Source organism: Odontomachus brunneus, unplaced genomic scaffold (genome assembly GCF_010583005.1).
Source record: "Odontomachus brunneus isolate Ranch 3 - 2012 unplaced genomic scaffold, Obru_v1 Obru_scaffold_208, whole genome shotgun sequence".
Lineage (NCBI taxonomy): Eukaryota > Metazoa > Arthropoda > Insecta > Hymenoptera > Formicidae > Odontomachus > Odontomachus brunneus.
In genome coordinates this window covers 342754-364758 of record NW_022639658.1, presented here as the reverse complement: position 1 = coordinate 364758, position 22005 = coordinate 342754, and the positions used below count along the sequence as shown (strand labels likewise).

General features: G+C 36.9%; 3 protein-coding genes across 12 annotated transcripts in view; 2 read left to right on the top strand and 1 right to left on the bottom strand.

The window, feature by feature from the left end:
- Nucleotides 1-542: 542 nt before the first annotated feature.
- LOC116852251 (peptidyl-prolyl cis-trans isomerase 5) lies at nt 543-2662 on the top strand. The gene is made up of 4 exons (XM_032832430.1): nt 543-720; nt 1014-1221; nt 1417-1601; nt 2140-2662. Exons 1-4 carry the CDS (start codon nt 613-615, stop codon nt 2272-2274), a joined length of 636 nt encoding a protein of 211 aa, XP_032688321.1. The 5' UTR covers nt 543-612; the 3' UTR covers nt 2275-2662.
- A 647-nt stretch (nt 2663-3309) lies between these two features.
- On the top strand, nt 3310-6324 carry LOC116852241 (glutamyl-tRNA(Gln) amidotransferase subunit B, mitochondrial). 2 transcript variants are annotated; one of them, XM_032832402.1, is made up of 10 exons: nt 3310-3700; nt 3856-4003; nt 4079-4192; nt 4520-4689; nt 4788-4936; nt 5016-5251; nt 5332-5520; nt 5592-5728; nt 5800-5923; nt 6024-6324. In XM_032832402.1, exons 1-10 carry the CDS (start codon nt 3573-3575, stop codon nt 6243-6245), a joined length of 1617 nt encoding a protein of 538 aa, XP_032688293.1. In that variant the 5' UTR covers nt 3310-3572; the 3' UTR covers nt 6246-6324. The 2 variants fall into 2 exon arrangements, with proteins under 2 accessions (XP_032688293.1, XP_032688294.1); XM_032832403.1 differs by having other exon boundaries at nt 3568-3713.
- Nucleotides 6325-6559: 235 nt separating this feature from the next.
- The window catches only part of LOC116852239 (protein phosphatase 1 regulatory subunit 12A), a 21156-nt gene continuing 5710 nt past the window's right edge, over nt 6560-22005 (bottom strand). Inside the window, exons 5-23 of one of the 9 annotated variants that reach the window (XR_004379730.1) lie at nt 21663-21807; nt 21386-21519; nt 21159-21304; nt 20736-20867; nt 20442-20524; nt 20228-20354; nt 20036-20144; nt 19588-19722; nt 18614-18787; nt 17994-18125; nt 17060-17243; nt 16601-16750; nt 16180-16363; nt 15619-15728; nt 15284-15355; nt 11550-11873; nt 10733-10825; nt 8829-8895; nt 6560-7965 (exon numbers count right to left, since the gene is read on the bottom strand). Coding sequence is in view for 8 of the 9 variants with exons in the window: in XM_032832401.1 (XP_032688292.1) it covers nt 7879-7965; nt 11550-11873; nt 12544-13061; nt 15280-15355; nt 15619-15728; nt 16180-16363; nt 16601-16750; nt 17060-17243; nt 17994-18125; nt 18614-18787; nt 19588-19722; nt 20036-20144; nt 20228-20354; nt 20442-20524; nt 20736-20867; nt 21159-21304; nt 21386-21519; nt 21663-21807 (2950 nt within the window). In the remaining variant the exon portion in view is untranslated. Of the gene's footprint in view, nt 7966-8828; nt 8896-10732; nt 10826-11549; nt 11874-12543; nt 13062-15279; nt 15356-15618; nt 15729-16179; nt 16364-16600; nt 16751-17059; nt 17244-17993; nt 18126-18613; nt 18788-19587; nt 19723-20035; nt 20145-20227; nt 20355-20441; nt 20525-20735; nt 20868-21158; nt 21305-21385; nt 21520-21662; nt 21808-22005 lie in introns of all 9 variants that reach the window. The other 8 variants (XM_032832401.1, XM_032832393.1, XM_032832399.1 and 5 more) reach the window with 8 other exon arrangements.

Below are 22005 nucleotides of genomic sequence, written 5' to 3'. Positions count from 1 at the left end.
ACCTGTGAACTTTTGCACAAGCTGAGAGTTTCGCAATACTTCACGTTGCTTCGTACTTACCAGTGACGTAGCATGGACTGTCGATTGTCGCCACGATGTATCTAATTGTTAAGACTGTTAAAAAAACAATTTCTTCCCAATAATTATCTACCGTGTACATATATCGCGTAAACAAGGTTGAACACGAATTTGATAACAGCCAACTCTTACAATCGCTTATATTAACACTTTATGAAATTCCAATGTTAGACTGTAAAATCTAACTCGAATACTGTGAGTTCGCATATTGAAATTTTGAACGTTGAACAACTGCTCGGCGTAGAAATCATGATATTCATTTAAAGCAAGTCTCGTTTGATCGGAACGCATGGAAGTACTACGATACTTTCTAAAAAAACGAAGAGTTTAAAGTAAGCAAAGAATACTTGACATTTTACAACTCGCCTAGATGACATGTCTTATACCCCCTTTGATTACACCATCGTTAGAGAACAGAGGCCAATCAGGCGCTCCCACATTTCTAAGCGCACGCATGCGCTCTCTGCTTGCATCCGGTAGCGGTCTACTGTGACAGACTGCGGCGGGACCAGCAGTTGCGAAGTCTTTGTTTGCATGGTTCGAATCGCATTTAGCACGATGAAACTGCTGCTGTTTCTGGGTCTGGTGACCGCGGCCTCTTGCTCGGGCAATTCCGCAAACGGACCGAAAGTTACGGACAAGGTACAAACGCCTAGTCTCCGACATCAGCGGAGTGCGGTTTTCGAAACAAGAGTGTCTGCGTGAACGCATGATAAACCGAGAGGGATGTTGCTCTGTGAATACGTGGCACGTCTTCACTATCTTCACCATCGCTCTACCGTCTGCGATCGCCGCGAGATATTTCTGTCTGTCGCGCAGATGGAAAAATTCCATGCGTCTACCTGGATACGGAATTAAACGGCTTTATCCCCGAATCACGCGGATGATATCGGCGAATGCTCTGAGATTGTTCTCAGTTTAATTAAATTTTGTAGGTATGGTTTGACATCAAAATCGGTGATGCCGACATCGGCCGGATTGAGATCGGCCTTTTTGGCAAAACTGTTCCGAAGACGGTGAAAAACTTCGTGGAGCTTGCCAAGAAGCCCGAGGGTGAAGGATACAAAGGCAGCATGTTCCACAGGGTGATCAAGGACTTTATGATTCAAGGAGGAGATTTCACCAAGGGAGATGGGACTGGAGGTTCTATACGCACAAATTTTTGTTTTATTTACACATTGTTACACTTACAATATTTATATATATTTATATTTCCAATTGTATTGTTATATTTGTATTATATTTTAATATTTTGTTATTTATATATTACTTCTTATTGAATGTGTCTTAAATGCTACTGGTTGACTTACTATGTTTATTAGTCTATTTATTTTTCAGGTCGTAGCATCTATGGACCCCGCTTTGCAGATGAGAACTTCAAATTGAAGCACTATGGTGCTGGCTGGTTGTCAATGGCCAATGCTGGCAAGGATACCAATGGATCTCAGTTCTTCATTACAGTTAAGCAGACTCCATGGTTGGATGGTAGACATGTTGTTTTCGGCAAAGTTATTAAAGGAATGGTATGTAAAGACATATTAATACATTTGCTTGAATTAAATATTTACATATAACAACATTATATGAGACAAATTATGGCTGTTTAAAAATTAATTTAGAAAAAGTCTATATTTTTATTTGGTCTTTAGAATCTTGATGCAAATTTATGAACAGTTTCCTAAACAACTTAGAGTCCACAAAATTCTCTGGTTGCATTCTTATCTACAGAGAGTTAATCTGTTGTATAATAAAATGCAAATTTTATACAATTTATTTTCTTTTTTAAACACTATATTTATAATTAATGTCCAAAACAGGTATAGTAACTATCTCATCATTTAATTGTTTTTTTTTTGTATATTTTAATATAATTTGTAATATATTTTACATAATTTGCATTGCCTATATGGAAAACTATCATATATACATACAAAAAATACATAATCCTCATAGATGTGATCTTGAAATGTATGGCACAACTGAACATTTGTATCTTGACATTTGTACTGTGACAGTGCAGGTATATAACTCTCCATTTATTTGTATAATTATCTGTTGCAGGATATAATTCGCCAAATTGAGCAGACAGGCACAGACTCGCGAGACAAACCACAGAAGAATGTTGTCATCGCTGATAGCGGTGCAGAGACTATAGCAGAACCTTTCAGTGTATCTAAAGATGACGCTACCGAGTGAATGCAACGATTTATTGGCAATCTCGCTATTCCGTACGATCCGTTTGTCTCATGCGAACGATCCTTTTGAGTTGTACATTTCCGACATCATTATGTAGTTTCTCTAAAAAATGAAACAACAATTGTGTATTTCAATACAGCAATGATGTAATAACTGTCGATAGAAAATTGTAAAATGTCAGTGAGTCAAATAATTTGGCCATAAAGCTTTTACATTGCCGTCACTACAATACTATGAAACGAAGGTGTTTCACAGGGTCATAAAGCAATTATAGCGCGGCAATTGTAGAAACGATTGTTTCTATTCCGGTTACAACCTCGTATACTTATATTGCACAAAAGAATTTTGTATGTAAGCGAATTTTTTACATTCACAAAGATAAGTTGTTTAAAAAATATTGTGTTATATTATTCACAACCTCCCTCAACATCCTTACAGCTTTTGTTGGCCAAGAAATTATTTCTTAATTTGAATATCCAAAAATCTTGATATTATTCTGTGTTTAGTGCGATGTTTTGATTTAGATCCTTTCTTTTTTCAATGGTTTTAGAGATATTCAAATGACATTCTCTGTTCTTTATCCAGTCAAGACATTTAATAAGTTTTTAAACTAAATCTGCATTAATGAAAAGAAGATTAAAATAAATCTTAATAAAAATAACATCATGAAAAAAGAACTATAAGGCTACGCACACATATTAAAATTAGAGAATTAATTTTTCGATCACGGAAAATAGAAGAAATTCAACGGGTTGTAATATTGATGAAAATGATGATATTGAGATTGTAAAAAAAACATTTTATAGCTTGAAATCTGCAATTTTCAAATACAAAAAACACGCATATATAGTTCATTATGAAGATTTTATTTATTTTTTACAGTGTTATGCTAATATAAATCGAGATTTATCACTTGTTAAAATTTTTGCACCGCCTCTGTGCAATTCACATTTCAATTGGCGCGCATCCCCACTCCGCAGACGTCACCCGTTTAGTTCAGCCACATTCGGAGACTATTACAGAGGGCGCGACTATAAACGGGTTCCAATTTTTACAAAAGGGGGTTTGTACCTCCTAGCTATTATGGCTTTTGTACACAGAACACGAAAACGTTTGTTGTGCGGCAAAAATTGGTTTATTATTAAATCATCTGATTGTCATTATTTTTGTCGCAGCTCTGCAACCCGTTGAATTTTGTCTACACTGAAATCTAATGACATCACTTCTCACCGACAAGCACGATCAGCTGTAAATTGCATGTCCTCTGTTAAATTTCTTTTCAAAGGGAAGAATTAAAAATGTTATCAAAGAAACATATATTTTATAAACAAAAACATTTGATTTTTGTGCATGAATGGATTAAAAAACAAAGTGGCTGTCTTTCGCAGCGATTCCTCTCATCTAAAGCTGAAAAAAATGCAGTGCGGTGAGCCAATGAGGTTATGTTAAATATTTATGTATTCGTAAATATAAACAAATATATCAATTTTACTAAAATCTATTCGCATTGGCTTATTGATTACTTGTGATGTGTTAATACCAAGCTGTTTTAATCAAATTAGTTTTCTTTTCGATAATTAGAGAGCAATGGAAACCTACCGTGGGCTTGGAGATTCACGCTCAGATTGCAACCAAGTCGAAATTATTTTCCAACGCATCCACTGACTTTCTCAGTCCCCTTAACTCCAATGTTTCATTTTTCGACTGTGCTACACCAGGAACTTTACCTGTAAGCTATTGATAAAGAATTAATCTGTTAAATTATTATAACAAATATCTTTGTAAAGATATATTTTTGTCATAGGTACTGAACAGAAAATGCGTGGAATCAGCAGTGCTGACAGCTTTAGCATTGTCTTGTCAGCTGAACGAGATATCCTTGTTTGAGAGAAAACATTACTTTTACGCAGATTTGCCTGTAAATAAGAAAATAGGATAAAATTCTCAATCATTAATCTTCTTTAGTCATTGATATTCTAGAAAAATTTGGTTTTCCTTGCAATTAGTAGTAGTTCAGTTTTACTTGTGAAGTTCATTCTTAAGATCATTGAACAGAAAATTTAACTGCAATCAATGCTAATCAATAGCATTGTAGTTAAACTTTTGTTTGATTGTGTGAAAAAATCAGGTTTGTTTTCTTAGAATGTCAATGACTAAGAGAATGTTAATAATTGGGTGTTTTATCCTAATAGTCTCTGTATTATTTTACACTTTATCTTCATTTAGTTATAAAAAAACTGTTCAGGCAGGATTCCAAATTACTCAACAAAGACGACCAATAGCTATCGATGGTAAGATTAAGTTCCACGTATTTGGTCCAGAAGTACCTTGTCCGTACTTCAAATCTTCTAAGATTAAGCAGATTCAATTGGAGCAAGACAGCGGAAAAAGTTTGCATCATGAAAATATGGAGAAGTACTTTTGATTCATTATATTATTAAAGTTTGAGTGACACACACAGAACTGACAGAACTCATTATTTTAACTGATTATTTGATCTAATATTTCTGTAGGAGCTTAATCGATTTAAATCGCGCTGGAGTACCTTTGATGGAGTTCGTGTTTGAGCCAGACTTGTCCAACGGCGAAGAAGCAGCCGCGCTCGTGAAGGAACTTGATTTAACTCTGCAGTTGCTGGGTGTCTGTAGCGGCAAGATGGAAGGTTATTTGGGAAAGAAGATTATCTTCAATTATCACTTGCCTTTCTCGCCAAGCCGTAGTCTATAATTCTTATGTTGCAGAAGGAGCATTTCGCGTCGACGCGAATGTCTCTGTAAGCGATCGAGATGGAGAGTTGGGCGTTCGCACGGAAATAAAGAATATCGGCAGCGTACGTGCCGTAGCCGCGGCTGTGACATACGAAATAAATAGGCACATATCTATTCTCGAAGCCGGCGGTGAGATATTTAATGAGACGTGCGCGTGGGATGCTATTAAGAAGAAAACCATTCCAATGCGCGAAAAGGAAGAAAAAGAAGTAACAAACTATCTCGATTCGATGTAATTTTTTATTCTTTTATCGTTGATTCTTGAGTCACGAGTGAATTCACTTTGCAGGATTACCGATTTATGCCTGAAACGAACTTGCCGCCTTTACGAATTCATGTCAGAGAAGATCTGCCGAATAGAGACAATCTAGTCGACGCTGTATTATTAAGACGACAGTTACCTGAATTGCCGAAACAAATACGTCAGCGATTAAAGGACGTACTTAAGATATCGCCTGCTCTAATTATAGCTCTAATGGTAAAACTAAATACTAAATGAATGGATACAAAAAAGAACGGCGATATTTTTAATATTTTATATTATTTTAGAGCAACTTGGAGTTATTGCAATTATTTCATAGAATTATAGAAGAAAATGAGAAGCGCGAACCGCAACTAGTTGCCAATTTCCTCGTTAATTATTTATTGACCTTTATTTATAAGCATAAGTTGACGATTGAATCTTGGTAAGGCTCTTCTTGTTAAACGAAATAGCATCTTTCGATTATGAAATTTTACTTATCAGACGAATTTTTAGTACACCACACAGCGAGTTTATTGGCGAAGTGATTGACTTATTACAAGATAAGTTAATTAATTTACTAATAGCAACGAAAATATTAAAAGAATTAATAAGTGGACCAAAGAAACTTCCGAAAGAGGTAAAGTTTTCAATTTCTTTATTTTAAAAATGTACACAGTGTTTAACTCTGGTTTTAATTATATTTAATTTTGATTATTCTTTTTTTATTGTATGTTTAGATCGTTCAAGAAAACAATTGGTTCTTAATATCGGATACGAAACTATTGGAGCAGATGTGTTTGGAAGTTGTTGAAAGAAATCCAAAAATTGTAAAGGTGTATAAAAAAGGTAAGACAAAGGTTGCTAAAGCGCTAATAGGAGAAATAGCGAGAAATACGAGGCAATGTGCAGATATGGCTGCCGTTGCCCAAATTATAGAGAGATTGTTGACCTCGAATTAAAAGTACGAAATTAGTTTTATAATCAAAGACACTTGTAAATAATAGTATTTCTTAATAAACGTAACATTCGTACGTGTAAGAGTAATTTTATTAATTACTTACCTTATATGTTAAATATATCAATCAATCGCGCACGTATTCTTATTGTAAGCACAGATATTAAAAAAACAGTATAATACACTTATATACCATTGTAATTATCACATCTATATAAGTATATAGGAGTTTCATCTCGTGAACGCGACTTACACTAAGACAGATCGATAAAGCTCAGGTCCGTGTGATTTTGTATATTAAATATTTACACAAGAGCATTATTTTCTAATAAACTTCATTACGAAATAACTACATTGAGTCATCCTTTTTTTACAATTGTGTTTACAATAATATCATTAAAAAACATGCCAACTGTTAATTACACATTCCATTATTCAGTATTTATAAATCCGTCTTTGTATCCAGAGCATATTGGACAATCATTATCGGCATTGCTATATAAGAAAATAATGGGTGACAGCATTTTCATACAATGGACAGAGATAGTTAAAAGTAATAACACAGATTCTACCGTCGACAGTGTTTGAACTGAAGTTACAGCCGCAGTTCTAAACGTTACACAAGAACAATTTTTTTAGCACTTTCAGGGAGATTAAAAAATCCTGGTGTCTACAAAGTATATTTGACATGTCATCCGTGATATTATCATATAAGAAAGTGTATCGTTACAGAATAATTAAAAACATTTAAATCCCGTACGCGTCAGATTACCGCTTATACTGCAAAAAATGGCAATGATGGAAGGATTATAAATTGCAGTCTTCAGAGAAAGGCCACTTGAGTAGCAATCGAGGGTCATGTTCTTTGACTCATCCTCCTTTTACCATCTGCATAATTTAGTCAAAGCGTAACAGATATATCTATATATATATATTGCTCATTGCTTCGGTAATGCAAACGGACTCGTTTTACGATTCCATGTACTCCGGATATTCCTTTTCTTTCCACGTACGCACTCAGTGCTCTTTAGAGGATCGCTCTCGTGGATAAAAATTCTCTCTTTCAATTACTAAAATGCTACATCACCGTTGTCTATCATTACGTATTTACAAAATGTCCTTATAAAGAATCAACATCGATAACGTGATTTGATAAAAAAGAAAATTGTCCTTAGAGATTAACAGTTTTGTTTCGCGTCGCTTCCTAATTGTCGAATAAAGTAAACCTGAATTCTCTTTCCTTCATCTTTTCTTTCTTTTTTAACTATATAAAGAGCATTGGTTTATGGTTTCACAGTGAATTATAAAATTCATCATCTCTCTAAGACATTAAAAATTAATTCCACAAAGTAAAATTTCTAAGTCTTTTATGATCAAGTATTCACAGTCTAGGAATAGGAGTAACGTCTCTTTTCTCGCCTTTGGCACAGCCATGCGATAATTGATTTTACCGTCGGAAAAACAATAAGTTAAATTACTAGCACGAGGATAAATTCATCGATAGCATGAATGCGCGTATTCGTGAGAACACTAGCAATAATTGTTGATGCTGTTGACAGGTAAAGCAATTCATTCGACACAGTTGATGATACAACTTAAGATTTTGCAGCGGCGTGCAGTTGAGACTACAAACAGATTTATTTGGACAATTTGCTGATTACTCTGATCAAGGCACCGTTTTCGTCTTTTAGCCTCTGATTTTCGCATTTTAGTTGCTCCATCACCTAGAAAAAAAAGACGTTTCGCTAATTCTCGTGCGCTAATGCGGGGGAATGTAAAAATATACAGAGGAGTACAAAGAAATAATGCCGTTATAGACGGAGTGATGTATCAGTGCTCACAAAGTAACGGGAAAAAAATGTAAAGAACGGAAAAGAGGCACTCTCACAGGTATTACTGCAACCAAAAGACTCGTTAAAGAAAAAAGTATACGGGTACTGTATATGCTAGCGCAAATTAACGGATGTATACTCGAGTATCATGAAAGAACCGAGAGAGAAAGAGAGAGAGAGCGACAGAAAGAGGTATGATTATATGTATGAACAGCAAGAAGCGTATATATCATCTATTGACGACGGTTTTTTTGTCACGTTACACGTAATGTACCAGACGAAAATCACAAACTTTATTTTTCTTTCGAGTATCATCGTATTCTGTACACAAGTATCCTTCGTATGTGTAATAGCAATCGTTCACTAATCTAATCGATGCCGAGCACTAGTCTGAGTAAGTATCACGAGTGAATTATTTATAGACGATCGTAGTGATCCGAGACTATAGAACTTAGGGGTAGTGAAACTTGTCTCTCACATACACACACACACAGATATCTTACAATAGAGTTTGCACGTGTTTGGAAGACGATTCATCCTTTATACGAAATCTAAGCGAAGCTCCATCAGCGCGCGATTGATCATCATGAGATTCGACAGCTTGGAAGTTGTAGTGATAGTCTTAATTAACGTAACAATCGAGTCGCGAATTAATCATGAAAATCGAAAGAGAAACGTCTTCATTACTGTCGCCTATCGTTTCACGTGCATCTCGTGGATAGAAGGGTAGCAATGTTCTCTGAAGCAATGTTTACCAGTTGGAACTAACATCGTGTAAACCGTTCGCCTCGTTCTTTTCTCGCGTTGAGCACTTTCAGAACGCTACAAAATAATATCGTTGATTATGAAAGCTCTCTAGTGCGTATCACATGAAAATAGTGTGATGAATATGCAGTAATTATTATTATTATTATTATTATTATTATTATACATAGAAGTTAAGACGGGGGGAGATATTAATGTGTCAACCTCACGAATTGGCCATCTCGTAAAGGTAGATCTATGAGTCAATAAGTAAGAGGTGCAGTGAAAATGCAACAGTTTCAACATTTAACATGCTTTCTGAGAAAGAAAGATATATATATATATATATATATATATATATATATATATATATATATATATATATAAATAGAAGAGAGGTGAAGATCTAAGTTAATACAGTGTGGTAGGTGTTGATTTTTAACGATCTAAAGTGTGTCTCGAAGGAGAAAGGATTGAGTATTTTCACACACAATTACAGTCGAGATGAATAAACGAAAAGAAATAATCAGCTGCAAAGTCGTGGCATTGATTCGCTCGTGTGCCGAACACGTGCCATAGCATAGGTGATTAATCGTCGGAGATGTTGCCATGATCGAGCGGTTTGGTGTTTAAACGCGAAGGAATGCTCTCCTGGAGTTACGAAGTTGTGGAATCTACTCGTTCCTTCGTGCATCGCACGAATGACAGACTACGTTCCTGCGTCTCTCACTGTTTTAAAGATCACGCGGTGCTCCTTAATGAAGATGTATTGTTTAGCGAACTTGTTCTCGCAGCATGCATCACACCAATCACAGCCGCGATGATAATGACACGGTCAAATTTTCCTTCAATGGCGATCTCTCAAGGAATCGTGTACGTGTATAAACATTATACAGGATGCCCGACGATGACATAAAACTCTTGTGTACGCGTAGGTGAGGTGAAGCTAAGCAAAAAATTGATCCACATTATTTTGTAAACAACCATGTAAAATTTTGTTATTAATTAAAGAAGACTGATGAATGATCACGCGCAATACAGCAGATGAACTGATGAACTTAACAAAATAGTCCTCTATTGTTTCGTAAATAATTACGTAGATTTTCTTATCAGTTCAAGAAAATTGGCAAACGATCACGTGCAATCATTCACCAATCTTCTTTAATTGATAACTAACAATCTACGTGATTGTTTACAACCATGGTACGGGACTTTTTGTCCAGTTTTTAACCTAACCACATAAACATTTATTAATCTCCTTTAATTAACAACTCAAAATTTTACGTGGTTGTTTGCAAAGTGGTGGAAGATTCTTTTTGTTTATTTTGACCTAATTTACACGAGAGTTTTACACGAGAGTTTTATCGTTAGACAGTTTGTATACGTAAACATGTGAACAAAGGCATAGAAAGAGAATCGTGTGGATGTATAGAATCGCGCAGATATAGAGATGCTATTAGTAGTGTCACACATATAAGATGATGTACACGATTGTATACAGTGAGATGCTTAAAGAGTATTCAGGAGGAGACAGACGAGCATGTTTGATGCGTGTGTTTGTTTGTTTGTGTACATATATATGTGTATATATATATATGTATGTGTGTATATATGTATGTATTATAGCAGGCCTGAGATCTCTCTTTTATATGAAAGTACAAGCTGGTACGGTTGTTTGATTAAAGATTGATTAACGATCGCGCGTTACGCATTCTCGATACGTACTTTGCAAAGCTGAGTTTTGTACGATAAGTAAGAGATGAGCGGTAATTCGTTTCAGTTTTTTTAATATTGGCGATCAGAACACAAAGTTGTAATCATATCAGTCGATTAATCAATCGATTAATTAATTAATGCCGTACGTGAGATACGATGTCTATCGTTATGACGCAGATGCTGTCATTGTGTCCTTTACCTATTTAGTATTGGTGAGTTTGGATACGACGCGGGTAAGTGCCCGATTTTCGGCTTTCAATCTCTCATTTTCAGCTTTGAGCTTTTGCAATTGCTGTAAACAGTTAAACAATTAGCCCAAAACCCGCCGCTGTTCCCGCCAGTCCCAAAATAGCCAAAAGCACATAATCAATTCGCGTCTATCATCGTTTCTAACGAGTAAACATCCCGCGTGCGAGTCCCCGTTATAAATTATATTGGGAATTCCTCGAACAAAAACAGAAAAAAGAAAGCGAAACTCAAGGGAAAAATGTAAGAAGGGCTGACAAAAGTCGTCGCCGTCCTTTTGCGCGTGTCAAAAATCAAGTACAAATCACAAAAAGAGAATAAGGGAAGAGAAATAAAAGCTCCATCGAAACCAAAAAAGAAGAACAGCAGGTAAGAAAAAAGCAAAATATAGATGCGCTGAAGTCCTCGGGTCTTTGTATGAAAAAAAAACAAAAGTTAAGAAAAATCATCTCTCGACACGTTGCTCTTCCCTTGCCGCTATCAGTCACAAGCAGCAACGTAACAAAAAAAAAGAGAGGAAGAGAGATGACAGTAATACTAAACTAAAAAATTTAAAATTGTGAATACAGACAGGCAAATAGATAAATATACTTGTATATATATATATGTATATTCGTACATATAAAATCACAGACATAATCGTGTCCACAGTCTTCTCGTTATTTTAGAATCGACGCACGAAAGCGTTCGTTTCGTTTTGCTTTCACATAGATGACAATCGTTCGTCACACATTGTAGTAGAAGAAGAGACATACGAGATCTGGGCTTACCTTCAGCTCTTCTTCCATTTCAGAAAGTTTCCTCTCCATGGCTCGCCTCTCCCTCTTTTCCGCCTCCGAGAGAATTACTTTGTTTTGGTTGGTCTGCGCTTTCTCCAGCAAACTTCTGACCTCCTTTAACTGCTCATCGGAGCGCTTCAGTTTGTCTTTTAACCTCTCGTTCTCCACCTGAGATTCCTCGTATAATTTTTTATAGTCTAACTCGCCGTTTTCAGAACTACTGGACTTTATTCTGATCGGCGCCGACGACGCCTCTGACGATATCGAAGATATCGAGCCCAATCGGTTTGATCTGCTAGAACGATCATTCCCGCTCTGAAACAGATAACGAAATAAACATCATTAGTTTCTGTCACATACATGCTTGTCGATTTTTTAAAAGAGAATTCTACATATGCCCTGTAATACCTAGACATTACAGAATATAACGATTAATTAAGGACATTCCCGTAGGAGTAACGCTTTACGGAAAAAACAGTATGGTTGGCCCACACATAAATCTGGTTATACCGGATTCAATAGTAAAATATGGAACTAATTATGCGAACTAATATCGCTACAATCACAAAGCAATTGCTGCACCGAGAAAAATATTTGAAAATTTCTTTGTGGGATATAAAGTTCATTTTTTTGCGAAATGAAATTTATATTCCACAAAGAAATTTTCAAGTACTTCTTTCTTCGTGTGAATTATTGATGCTACAGCAGTGATGATATCCGGTTGTTTCAGAATATATCCATGGTAAAAATCACCCCAACCGATTTATGGTTGCCGCAATCAGATTATGCGCAACTACATTGATGAGTAACTGAATCAACTGTACACATTACCATCATACAAAGATAACTAGGATGATGCAGCCATGCTGCTCACAACAAAATATCTCTGATTATACGTGCATCATATTTTTTTTCCGTATTCAATACTTTACAATCGGTTTAGCTTAGAAACGGTGCACGTTAATCGAGAAATGCAATCGCTTACGGCGTATCCCTCGGAGCTAGTTAAACTTTGGAGGCTGGAACTCTTCGATGAGATACTGAGACTCGGTTTGATCTTCGGCCTGCTGAAACTCTCAGTCTTTTGCAAGTGCGGGCGCGTTTTCGCGCTCAAGTTCAAGTAGTTAAAACTTGGAGACGAACTCGTCAGATTCAAGGCATTGACACCTGTGTGAGAGGAGGGCAGAGTAACACCACCGTATCCGGTGGTCGTGCCACCATACGTCGTGTAGAGATTCGGGTAACTCGGACTCGTGACAACGTTCGTGGACTTCGTGTACGGACTCTTGCGATAGAAATCGCTACTCTTCGAGCTCTTCGAGCTCAGAATACCGGACGAGCCAGAGGAGTACAGATTCGGGCTTTTCACGCCTAATAAGCTCGCGTAATTGTTCTGGTTGAGCCCGAGCAGTCCGTTGATCCGTGACCTGTTTCCAAAAATTGATTGCCCATTTGTTGATGCCTGAGCTCTCAGACCCGCAGCTGTTGTTGGCTTAGCCTGCGCTCCTTTTCTGTACGAAGACATGGTTTACGTCACGTGCGAAGCTATTACGGATCCACCAACGGCATCGGCAACTTCCTTGCGAGGCTCTTCACTGAGAGAATATCTGTTTACAAAGTCCCTCGATCGGCACAGTCCACAAGATCGTGAGAACGCTGTTGATCTTCGGTACAAGAGAGGCGCGCATATCCAGCGTCGCGGGCCGCGAATGATAGACTGACGGAGACCAGGCAGTAGAAGCCAAGACACCAGGCAGTTTGCTGCTTCAAAGCATTACTACTATGCGCTATTTTTGGCATGCATGCAGAGACTCACACAAGTATCAAGGTTGTATGTCCCGGAGAATATGAGTGCAACTTGTACTGTGGTTTTAATATTTCCCTTAACACATACATGCGAGATAGCTTATGAATATTTAAATATAGATCAGTAGTTAATTAGCAAACACGATATCGTTATTTTTACTCTCTCACACAGAGTTCGATTCGAGATACACGCGACTCTGTGCGCATGTGTGTGAATATAAGTTTCATAATATATTAGGTAATACCTTCCCAGAGGAAGAGAGCGGGACGAGATTTATATAGACGAGCGTTAACGACCTGTGTATCTCGATATATAAAAGATCAAAGTGCCTTAGCGGCGTGCACAAGAGCAACAAGTGAACGGTACGCGTGCAATTCTAAATGTCAAAGCGTCGCATTGTATTCCGGACGTTGACGGAATACTTTTGGACGCGGCCGGGCCATGTTCACGATCATTTAATGATCCGGTTACAGCAACCGAGCGGTAAGCTAAGTAACAGTTAAATTATATCTTTGTCTTTGTTTTGTCTTCAAAACAAACAAAGACGGCTACATGTTGGTGCGCATGTATAATCTCTCGAAAAAACAAGTACCGAAATTCTAAAAGTGGAACAACGTCCCGAAAACTCACAATTCCGAATACCGCGGGACAATGTCCCGAAATATAATTTTCCTGAAATATTGAAAGCACGAGTTATCAATAACTTGTCATATAACTTTGTGAGACAATTTCATGCTTTTAGTATTTTGGGAGATTGTCCTTGTATTACTTTTCGGGGATTACGACTTTTCGGGACGTTGTCCCACTTTTCGAGTTTCTGGATTATGCATGTTCACCCATATGTTTTAACTGTTAATTAGTTTACCACTCAGTTGATGCAATTGGATTTTAATATTTTTTTTCTTTTTGGTCGAATTAACGACTGTAACCTCCCCGAGTATAATTTAAGCTTTGCCGTTTCTCTCGAAGTCGAGTCAGAGTTCCGACGCGAAAAAGTGCGAATGTTTATTTGGGAATTAAGTAAAATCGTGCGCTGACGTCAGTCTTGCACCATCTTTTTTTTTTTAAGTTCTCTCATACATTGAACGTATCCCGCGCGAAATGTAGGTGACAGAATAACGAATGCTAAACTATTTTTATCGAAGAATGCACGGAATAGAGGTTATTCTTCCACGAAGCTAAAAATAAGCAGCAAGCTGCCGCAGCTTATGAGGACCGTTTAATGGCGGAATGAATTAAGTTCCAATGCCGCGCTGGAACTTGTCGAATAATCGCAAAGAAGCATACCGATGTGAATATCCATGGCCAAGCATCTTTTTTTCCCTCGAGTTACTTTGGTGTCTCGTTGCTTCGCGAGCTTCGCGTGCTTCACATAGACGACGCAATGGAACAGCCAAGAGGCTGGCTGCACCTCGACCTAACAATCAGGGCTCGGCGAAAGAGAAACTTATCAGGATTGAAAGGTGCCAAAACGGGGCGATGCCTCATCGTGTACATCGGGTACGTACTATTCTCTCCAATTTACGAGCGTTATGTTTTCCTCTGCGTCATTCTTCTTACTGCGCGTTATCCAATTTTGGATTTTTGGCACGTGCCCCGTTAAACTCGTGGCAAGAGACTCGTAAATCGAAATTCGGACAGACGTTCTGGCGTCAGAAAGATCTTGTAAACCGAAGACTGGGAAGAACGATAGAGAGAACGATGTATTTTTGATCAGCAGCGATATTCATCCATCAATTCAGCAAACCAGCGTTTCTTGCTCTAACGTAATCTATCTCCGTTGCTTTTGACGGAGAAGCTTTTTTTTCTTAGAAACAGCATTTTATATCCGTAACGGTTAGAGAAGTAACGTCATGTTAATGTCTGGGATTGACATACCGTGTAGCAGTTTCAGTACTCTGAGCCGGAAGAGACTTACTTCATTGTGATTGACCTTGGAGTCGTCGCAGTCACCGCCAGCAGTTAAATCTTGCTTCTCTGGGTCAATTTCCTATGAGATAAAATGCGATCTTAGATGCCTGTCTACTATATACTTTTAATCTGCAATTATTCGTGTTATCAATATTCGTGTTCATTGAAGAATCGATCAGAAATCTTTATCGATGATTAAGTTCAGATTTACTACTACTGATTTGAAATCTTTGAGATCTACACGAGTTTGCAAAAGGCTTCTATCTTCTCATGTAATATTAACGAGTATGTTTGATAACGGCGACGTTTCTGGTGATTCTATCGTAATAAACAGTTACTCACATCCATGTCCACATGGACCACACCTGTCGATCTTCTTTTAGGCCGACGTCTCCTTTGGATAACGGCTTGTGTGGCTTGTGCGTTTCTGCTGTCGTTTTCCTTGTCTTGTTCTATAACACACATACAGCAGTTTCGATCTATACTAATACAATCATTACTGACGTAACATAAACTGATTGAATATTATCATTAGTTTATTCATAGAGTTATAACGTCAAACATTCGAGCAATGTCAAATAATATTTACACTTATCACTTATTCACAGCTTTATATTCAATTCAAACGTCAAAATTTTCCAGAGACTTTCAGGGCCGATTTTTCTAAACTTTTGGTAAGCTAATAGTTAAATTATATGTTTACCTTTATTTTTCTTTCAAATTAGACGAAGACAGGCATATGATTTAATTGTTAGTTAGATTATCAAGGAAAAATCAATCTTCAATGTCTCTAATTCCAGCCATTAAAAAAAATACGCTTTATATGTACGTAGTACATATAAACATATCTGACAAACATCATGTCTGACAAACATTCCACGTTTGGAACGTCACAATCTTTACCTTTGTCGTCGGGTTGCTTTAACGACCTCCTGAGGGGTAATGTAATGGTGGTTTCTGTACTGCTGGTAGCGATAGTCTCGACTGGCGCCGATGACGGTCTAGGTATACCAGTTCCACCGGACGGTCTTCTCATATAGGCCGTTGTATTATCGGTAGGTCTGTTATTGGCGTCTTCTAACTGAAACTGAAGGGTAAACCATCATGCCATCACGGATTCATCGGATTCGCACGTTCGGCAATTGACAGTGAAAGACACGCGCGATGAATCACATCGGGACGTGGCGCAGCGACCTGTCAGCGATTGGATTTCATTACAACGCGATACCTTCGAACGCATCGCGGCTTAGCACCGATCGTACGAACATTCGTTTGTCGTGTGTTTAATTGCATACGTGAATAATGATTCTGTTAATACACAGACCTTGCTTCCATTGTCTACCCTTAATCTCCAAGATGGTCGTCTCTCGGGCAAATTAGATTCCTCGGGGACTTTATTCGCAGTCACGGTAGTCGAGGTTGCGGTCGTTATCGTAGCCGTGATCGTAGCTGTATTGCTGACCGTAGTCGTAGGCTGGGTTATTAAAAAAAATACATAAATAAAACGCCGTGCGCTGTCGATTAATTCTCTCGTTGCGTTGCCATTTGTGAGAACGTAATAAAAAATAAAATGTCACTCCAGAAGTAGTACTTCCGATTTTAGATCAAACGAAAAGTATTTGTGCACAAAACGCTTTACAGTGATACTGATATGACCGATTGTTTATCTGCCTGCGACTACTACGAGTCTTCCAATATTTCACATTGCAATCTAATCATATATTTATTCCAAATATTTGGCAATAACGATACTATTAGTATTAACGATAGTGTTCGACGTTACCTGCGTGGATGGCGTCAAAGCCGGTGATTCGTTGTTTTGTTGTTTCTTTTTCACCAACTGTTCTGCGCTCTTGATTTCGTCCAACGTCACACCCTGCGTAGATCGTCTGGTTTCCCTTACTCTCTTCGCGTGGGCTTTCCTCTGGGTCTCGCTCTCCTCATCGCGCACCGGCGGAACGAAGGATCTGTACATATGTATAAGAAAATGCACAAGATAGAAGACAAGGTCATTTTGCACAAGTCGCAGCGAAGAGATATGTATATATTATATTTGTCAGTTCGTTTTATATCGGTGCAATCAAAACCAAATTCTTAGTAAGCATTATATTCAACACAATCTGTAAAGCAATGTCAAAAAACTTCACATAAAACAGCAAAGAATACATGTATATCCCTGTAAATAACGATTAATATGTCCCCTTTGTTTCGAGTGTATGTACCTAGTGTTACGCATAATTATCGTACTACTACTTCTCAAATGGCCTCTTCCGTGTAGCGAAATACTGTATCGAATCCTCGATTAATCGTGAGTTCCCCCTGATTGCAGACATAATGTAGAACCTAAACTTCGATTAAGATTGTATCTACATCACAGTGCGATCTCATAAAATCGCACGATTATGCGATTTCATGTAATGAGTGCGTTCATTCGTGACGGTGTTCTCGTTTGTCGGCTAATAAAACTGATCATGTAGCGGACGACTCACGATGAAAATCAAACGTGTGGTTACTTGTGAACGTGGTATACTATATATCATCTAGATTCGTAGAACGAGATTAATGCAAATAAAAAAGGTATAATCACACTGCGAAAAGCAAAACTTCCATGCTATTGCCAGCAAATGAATGTAAGTTATACAATATAAAAAAAACATCCGAGAACACGCAAAAATCAGTGTCTCAAGAGGATCTTCCGAGCAGTAGTGAGTACCCACTTGAAGAAATTCTTGAAGATATTTCCCGGACTTAGCTTGCTCCCTCCTGGTGTAGTGGGAGTTCCAGGAGCAGTTGCTACTGCATTATTTGTATTCGATACAACTGTAGATGCAGCTTCCACTGGTTGAACACTATCCAGCCACATTAATATTATAACGCACAATGCAAAAATATAAATACACAGATGTCAATTATGTGCAGGTAGTAATGTATTCTGATGTTGTAAATAAGTGTTTAAGAGTCCCGAGTACGTATTGTTGAGAACACATACACATACTGTTTTACAAGAATCGACAGTTTATAAAATTCGTTTACTCATATAGAAAGAATTGAAAGTTCACAGAAGGAGAGCTCAATTAAATTTCGATACATTACAGAAAGTAATGTATTCGATACATTAGAAAGTAGAAGTAGACAATTTAATTTTGCGACTGATGTTTCTGTTTTTGCAACTTTCTTCGTGAGAGACAGTGAAATACTGCAATCCACTTTCGATCCCTCCTCGCAAAATGCGTTAGGATGTTATTTGTAGGTGTGAAGTTTAAATTATACATTTAGATATAAAATTATATTTAGTAATAATCGCAGAAAGAGATTCCAAATAGAAAAATTTATTTACCTGCGAATCTGATTGACTGGAATAGGACTTGTTGTTGTGGTGGCAGTGGTAGTAGTTGTTGTTGTGGATGACAATGGACTCGATGCCAATGTTTTAGATGCGGATGTTGGTGAAAGTGTATTGCTTCCTTGTGGCAGTCTTGATAATTCCAAATTTAATTTCACTTCTTTCTTTCTAGAGTAAGGATAAAATAAATAATTAAAAAGAAATAATGCGTAACGATAAACTGTCGGCGTGATTGTACATATTTCAATAACAGATGTTATGGCTCATGATATGCAAAGCATTTATACAGAGCATTTTTTTTATATTGACTGAGAACTTTTTCAACATTATAGGATTTTCAAAAGAAAAATAAAATTTAAAAGTATTAAGAATAAAAACATATTTGTTAATGTCTCCATGGCTAAGTGAAGTAACTCCCAATTATACATTTTCACGTTTCTTCTTGAAGATATCTCAATATAAAATTATAAATTTTTATTTTTCCGCGCGCGTGCGCACGAATTCCATAGGAATTATGAATTAATAACTATTTACTCAACCATGGTACAGTTAATTAAAATAAAAATATATATTAATTGTGTATATATATAATATAAAGTTATCAAAAGTAACTCAATTAAAAAATGTTAACAGCTATCGTTTTAATCTAATTAGTACTATTACCCGGTTTAAATTGAAGCACCTTGAAGTCTCAGGTTAAGATAATAAGTAGCAAGCTATATCGAAAGCTCATTCACACAGAACGTACAGAAAAAAAATAGTGTAAAATTACATGGTTCACGAATTTATACATTTACACTTACAAATCATACAAACAGCACAATGACATGTTACGACATTCTACGTATTATACAGAGTTGATCGTATTGAGTTAAATGGAATTACCGACGAGTATCACGATTGTAGTTCGTATTACGAACTATTGTTAAAAGCTATTGTAAACGTTGATTAGAAGCATGCGGATATACCTGTGTGTTTCGCGTAGAGATGCAGAGCGGGTCGTAGCATTGGTGTGAGTAGGAGTAGCTACATTGCAGCAATGGAGGGTAGGGCACGAGAACGCCTTGATGCGGGCTTGTAATGCCAAGTACTGCTCATAAAACCTGCATCACATGCACCGTGCCATGCATATCTCTACACTCTAATTTATCACAATGTCGTTGTATCACGAATGTACAAATTAAGGTATGAAACTGCTAAAACTCCTAATTAATGCGAACACATGTATGCATATATAATACAGTATCTTTGTATGCAGCGCCGTTGTTAATAGCATTAGATACTCTGCTGATATCATTGGTGAACGAAAGAACGGAAAATACACGACGCATTGCTACGTATAAAGCTGTGAACTTGTATTCTTTGTAGAAATTTGTGTAACGCACGAGCTAAGCGAGAGATATTAGTTTGACTTACTTTTCGTCCGTTTCGAAACTATGCGTCCTTCGTAATACCACTTCGGGCTCGGCACTCACTTTATTCGGTACCGTTGATATCTTAATATTGTTATCCTTATCTTCGAGTTCTGAAACGATTATACGGATATGAATTTATTCAAAGTATCTCGACTTCGAAAACGTGAGATAGTAGTGTCGTTCGACAACATACTTGTAGACGCAGAATTAGTAGTTTCAGTACTTTGAATTCTATTTCGAAAGGAACCTGAACGTCTCCAAGATGGTACGACGCCTTCCTCGTTATTATCAGTCTGTTGTTTTGGAGGCAATATTGGAGCCTTGAAAGAAAGCACAGATACAAATAAAATTAATCGAGAGATCATGAAATGTATTAAATTACTTCCTTATTAGAATGTATATTTTACCTGATTAGGAACTTTATTACTTTCGACTGGAGATACTGGACTATGGAGCGCAATTTCATCTTTGTTTACTCTATTCTTTTTCTCTGCAAAATAATCGATTAAAAATTACTAACTCGTCGATTCAAAAAAAGAGGGAAGGAAAATATGAAATTTGAAGTTTTAGAGCAATAATTAATCCAGCAAGTTTAAAATGCTCTCAACACAAAATCCGATAATACATGCAGTATAATAAAAAATAAATATAATAATTTGTATTATAAGAAAAGAAGAACCAGTCTTACAGATCAAACTTACCGTCATCTGTAAGACATGTCGCGTGGTTAGACTTATCAGATTGATTGGAGAAAGTGGAAGAGTGTGATTCTGAGCTAGTCTCAGATTCACCTTCACCATCACTCTCTTCCATGTGTGTTTCACGCGTTGCTTCTGTCCATGCAGCAATGTTATGAGAAATACAAATTATAGTTAACGTACATCAACTAGATTTGCAAAACTGGACATTAGGATATAGATTTGTGTGTGAGGAAGTACAGTTTGCAAAACATCGATTATTCTCTTTTCTCTTTACTCGCATAAAGAAGATAAACATGGAAGTTGCAGAGTAGATAGTTATTTTGTATTAATATAATCACGTTTTTAAAAAAAGGAAAAGAAAATAGAAATAAACGTGCGGATTAAATCTAATATTTCAAGGAGTAATTCGAACAAGGAACTCACCGACGTCGCTGTTTGTACTAGTGCTGGAATCCTCTTTGTCAGATTGAATCTCTAACTCAACCTTCTTAACTTTATTTGGTGTTTCTTCCTCAAAGATTTCTGTAGATTCTTGTGCCGCCACTGCATTCTCATTGTTAGTTGAGACGCTGTAACGTTTAACAGTACATTGAAATAAGCAAATGATATCCTCACGCTTGATTTTTTAATGTCATTCTACATGTGTGTACCGTTTCTTTGGTATAGACGATTGCTTTTTATTAATTATTTGCGGGCTGTCTTTCATTATAAGTGCTTGTTGCTCCTTCAACTCTTCGAGAGCTTTTAGGATATCTGCATCGGCAACGTCGAAAGCAGTTTGACCCTAAACGCGAGATACCGAGGTGAAAACAATACCCTGTGAATTACATTTGCCAATTCAAACCAGCCTAGACCAAACTTGGACTAGTCCGATTTAGTCTGAGCTAGTCTAAACTAGTCATAATTACGAAAAAAACATATCCTTACGGCGTAATTTTTCATATCCATATCACAGCCGTTCTCAACGAGAAGTTTGCAAGCTTCCAGTTGACCCCAGTGCGCCGCACCATGCAAAGGTGTCCATCCATCAAAGTCCTGTGCATTAACATCGCATCGAGCTTGTAGTAATATGCTGCACAGAAGTATTAAAACAATTAAATAAAAGAAAGACAAGCTTTATACTTGTATTCATTATATTAGGAAATTATCAAACCTCTTGAGTAAATCTAATACATATTGACCATTCCATAAGTAATTGTGCACTTTTAAGATATATATATATATATATATATATATATATATATATATATATATATATATATATATATAT

Excerpts from the sequence above, each read along its gene's own strand:
- LOC116852251 (XM_032832430.1), top strand. The coding sequence starts at position 613 with ATGGTTCGAATCGCATTTAGCACGATGAAACTGCTGCTGTTTCTGGGT. Across the intron at positions 1,222-1,416 it reads CAAGGGAGATGGGACTGGAG|GTCGTAGCATCTATGGACCC; the intron begins GTTCTATACGCA and ends TTTATTTTTCAG. Across the intron at positions 1,602-2,139 it reads GCAAAGTTATTAAAGGAATG|GATATAATTCGCCAAATTGA; the intron begins GTATGTAAAGAC and ends TATCTGTTGCAG.
- LOC116852241 (XM_032832402.1), top strand. The coding sequence starts at position 3,573 with ATGTTATCAAAGAAACATATATTTTATAAACAAAAACATTTGATTTTT. Across the intron at positions 4,690-4,787 it reads CATCATGAAAATATGGAGAA|GAGCTTAATCGATTTAAATC; the intron begins GTACTTTTGATT and ends ATATTTCTGTAG. Across the intron at positions 5,252-5,331 it reads GCGAAAAGGAAGAAAAAGAA|GATTACCGATTTATGCCTGA; the intron begins GTAACAAACTAT and ends TTCACTTTGCAG.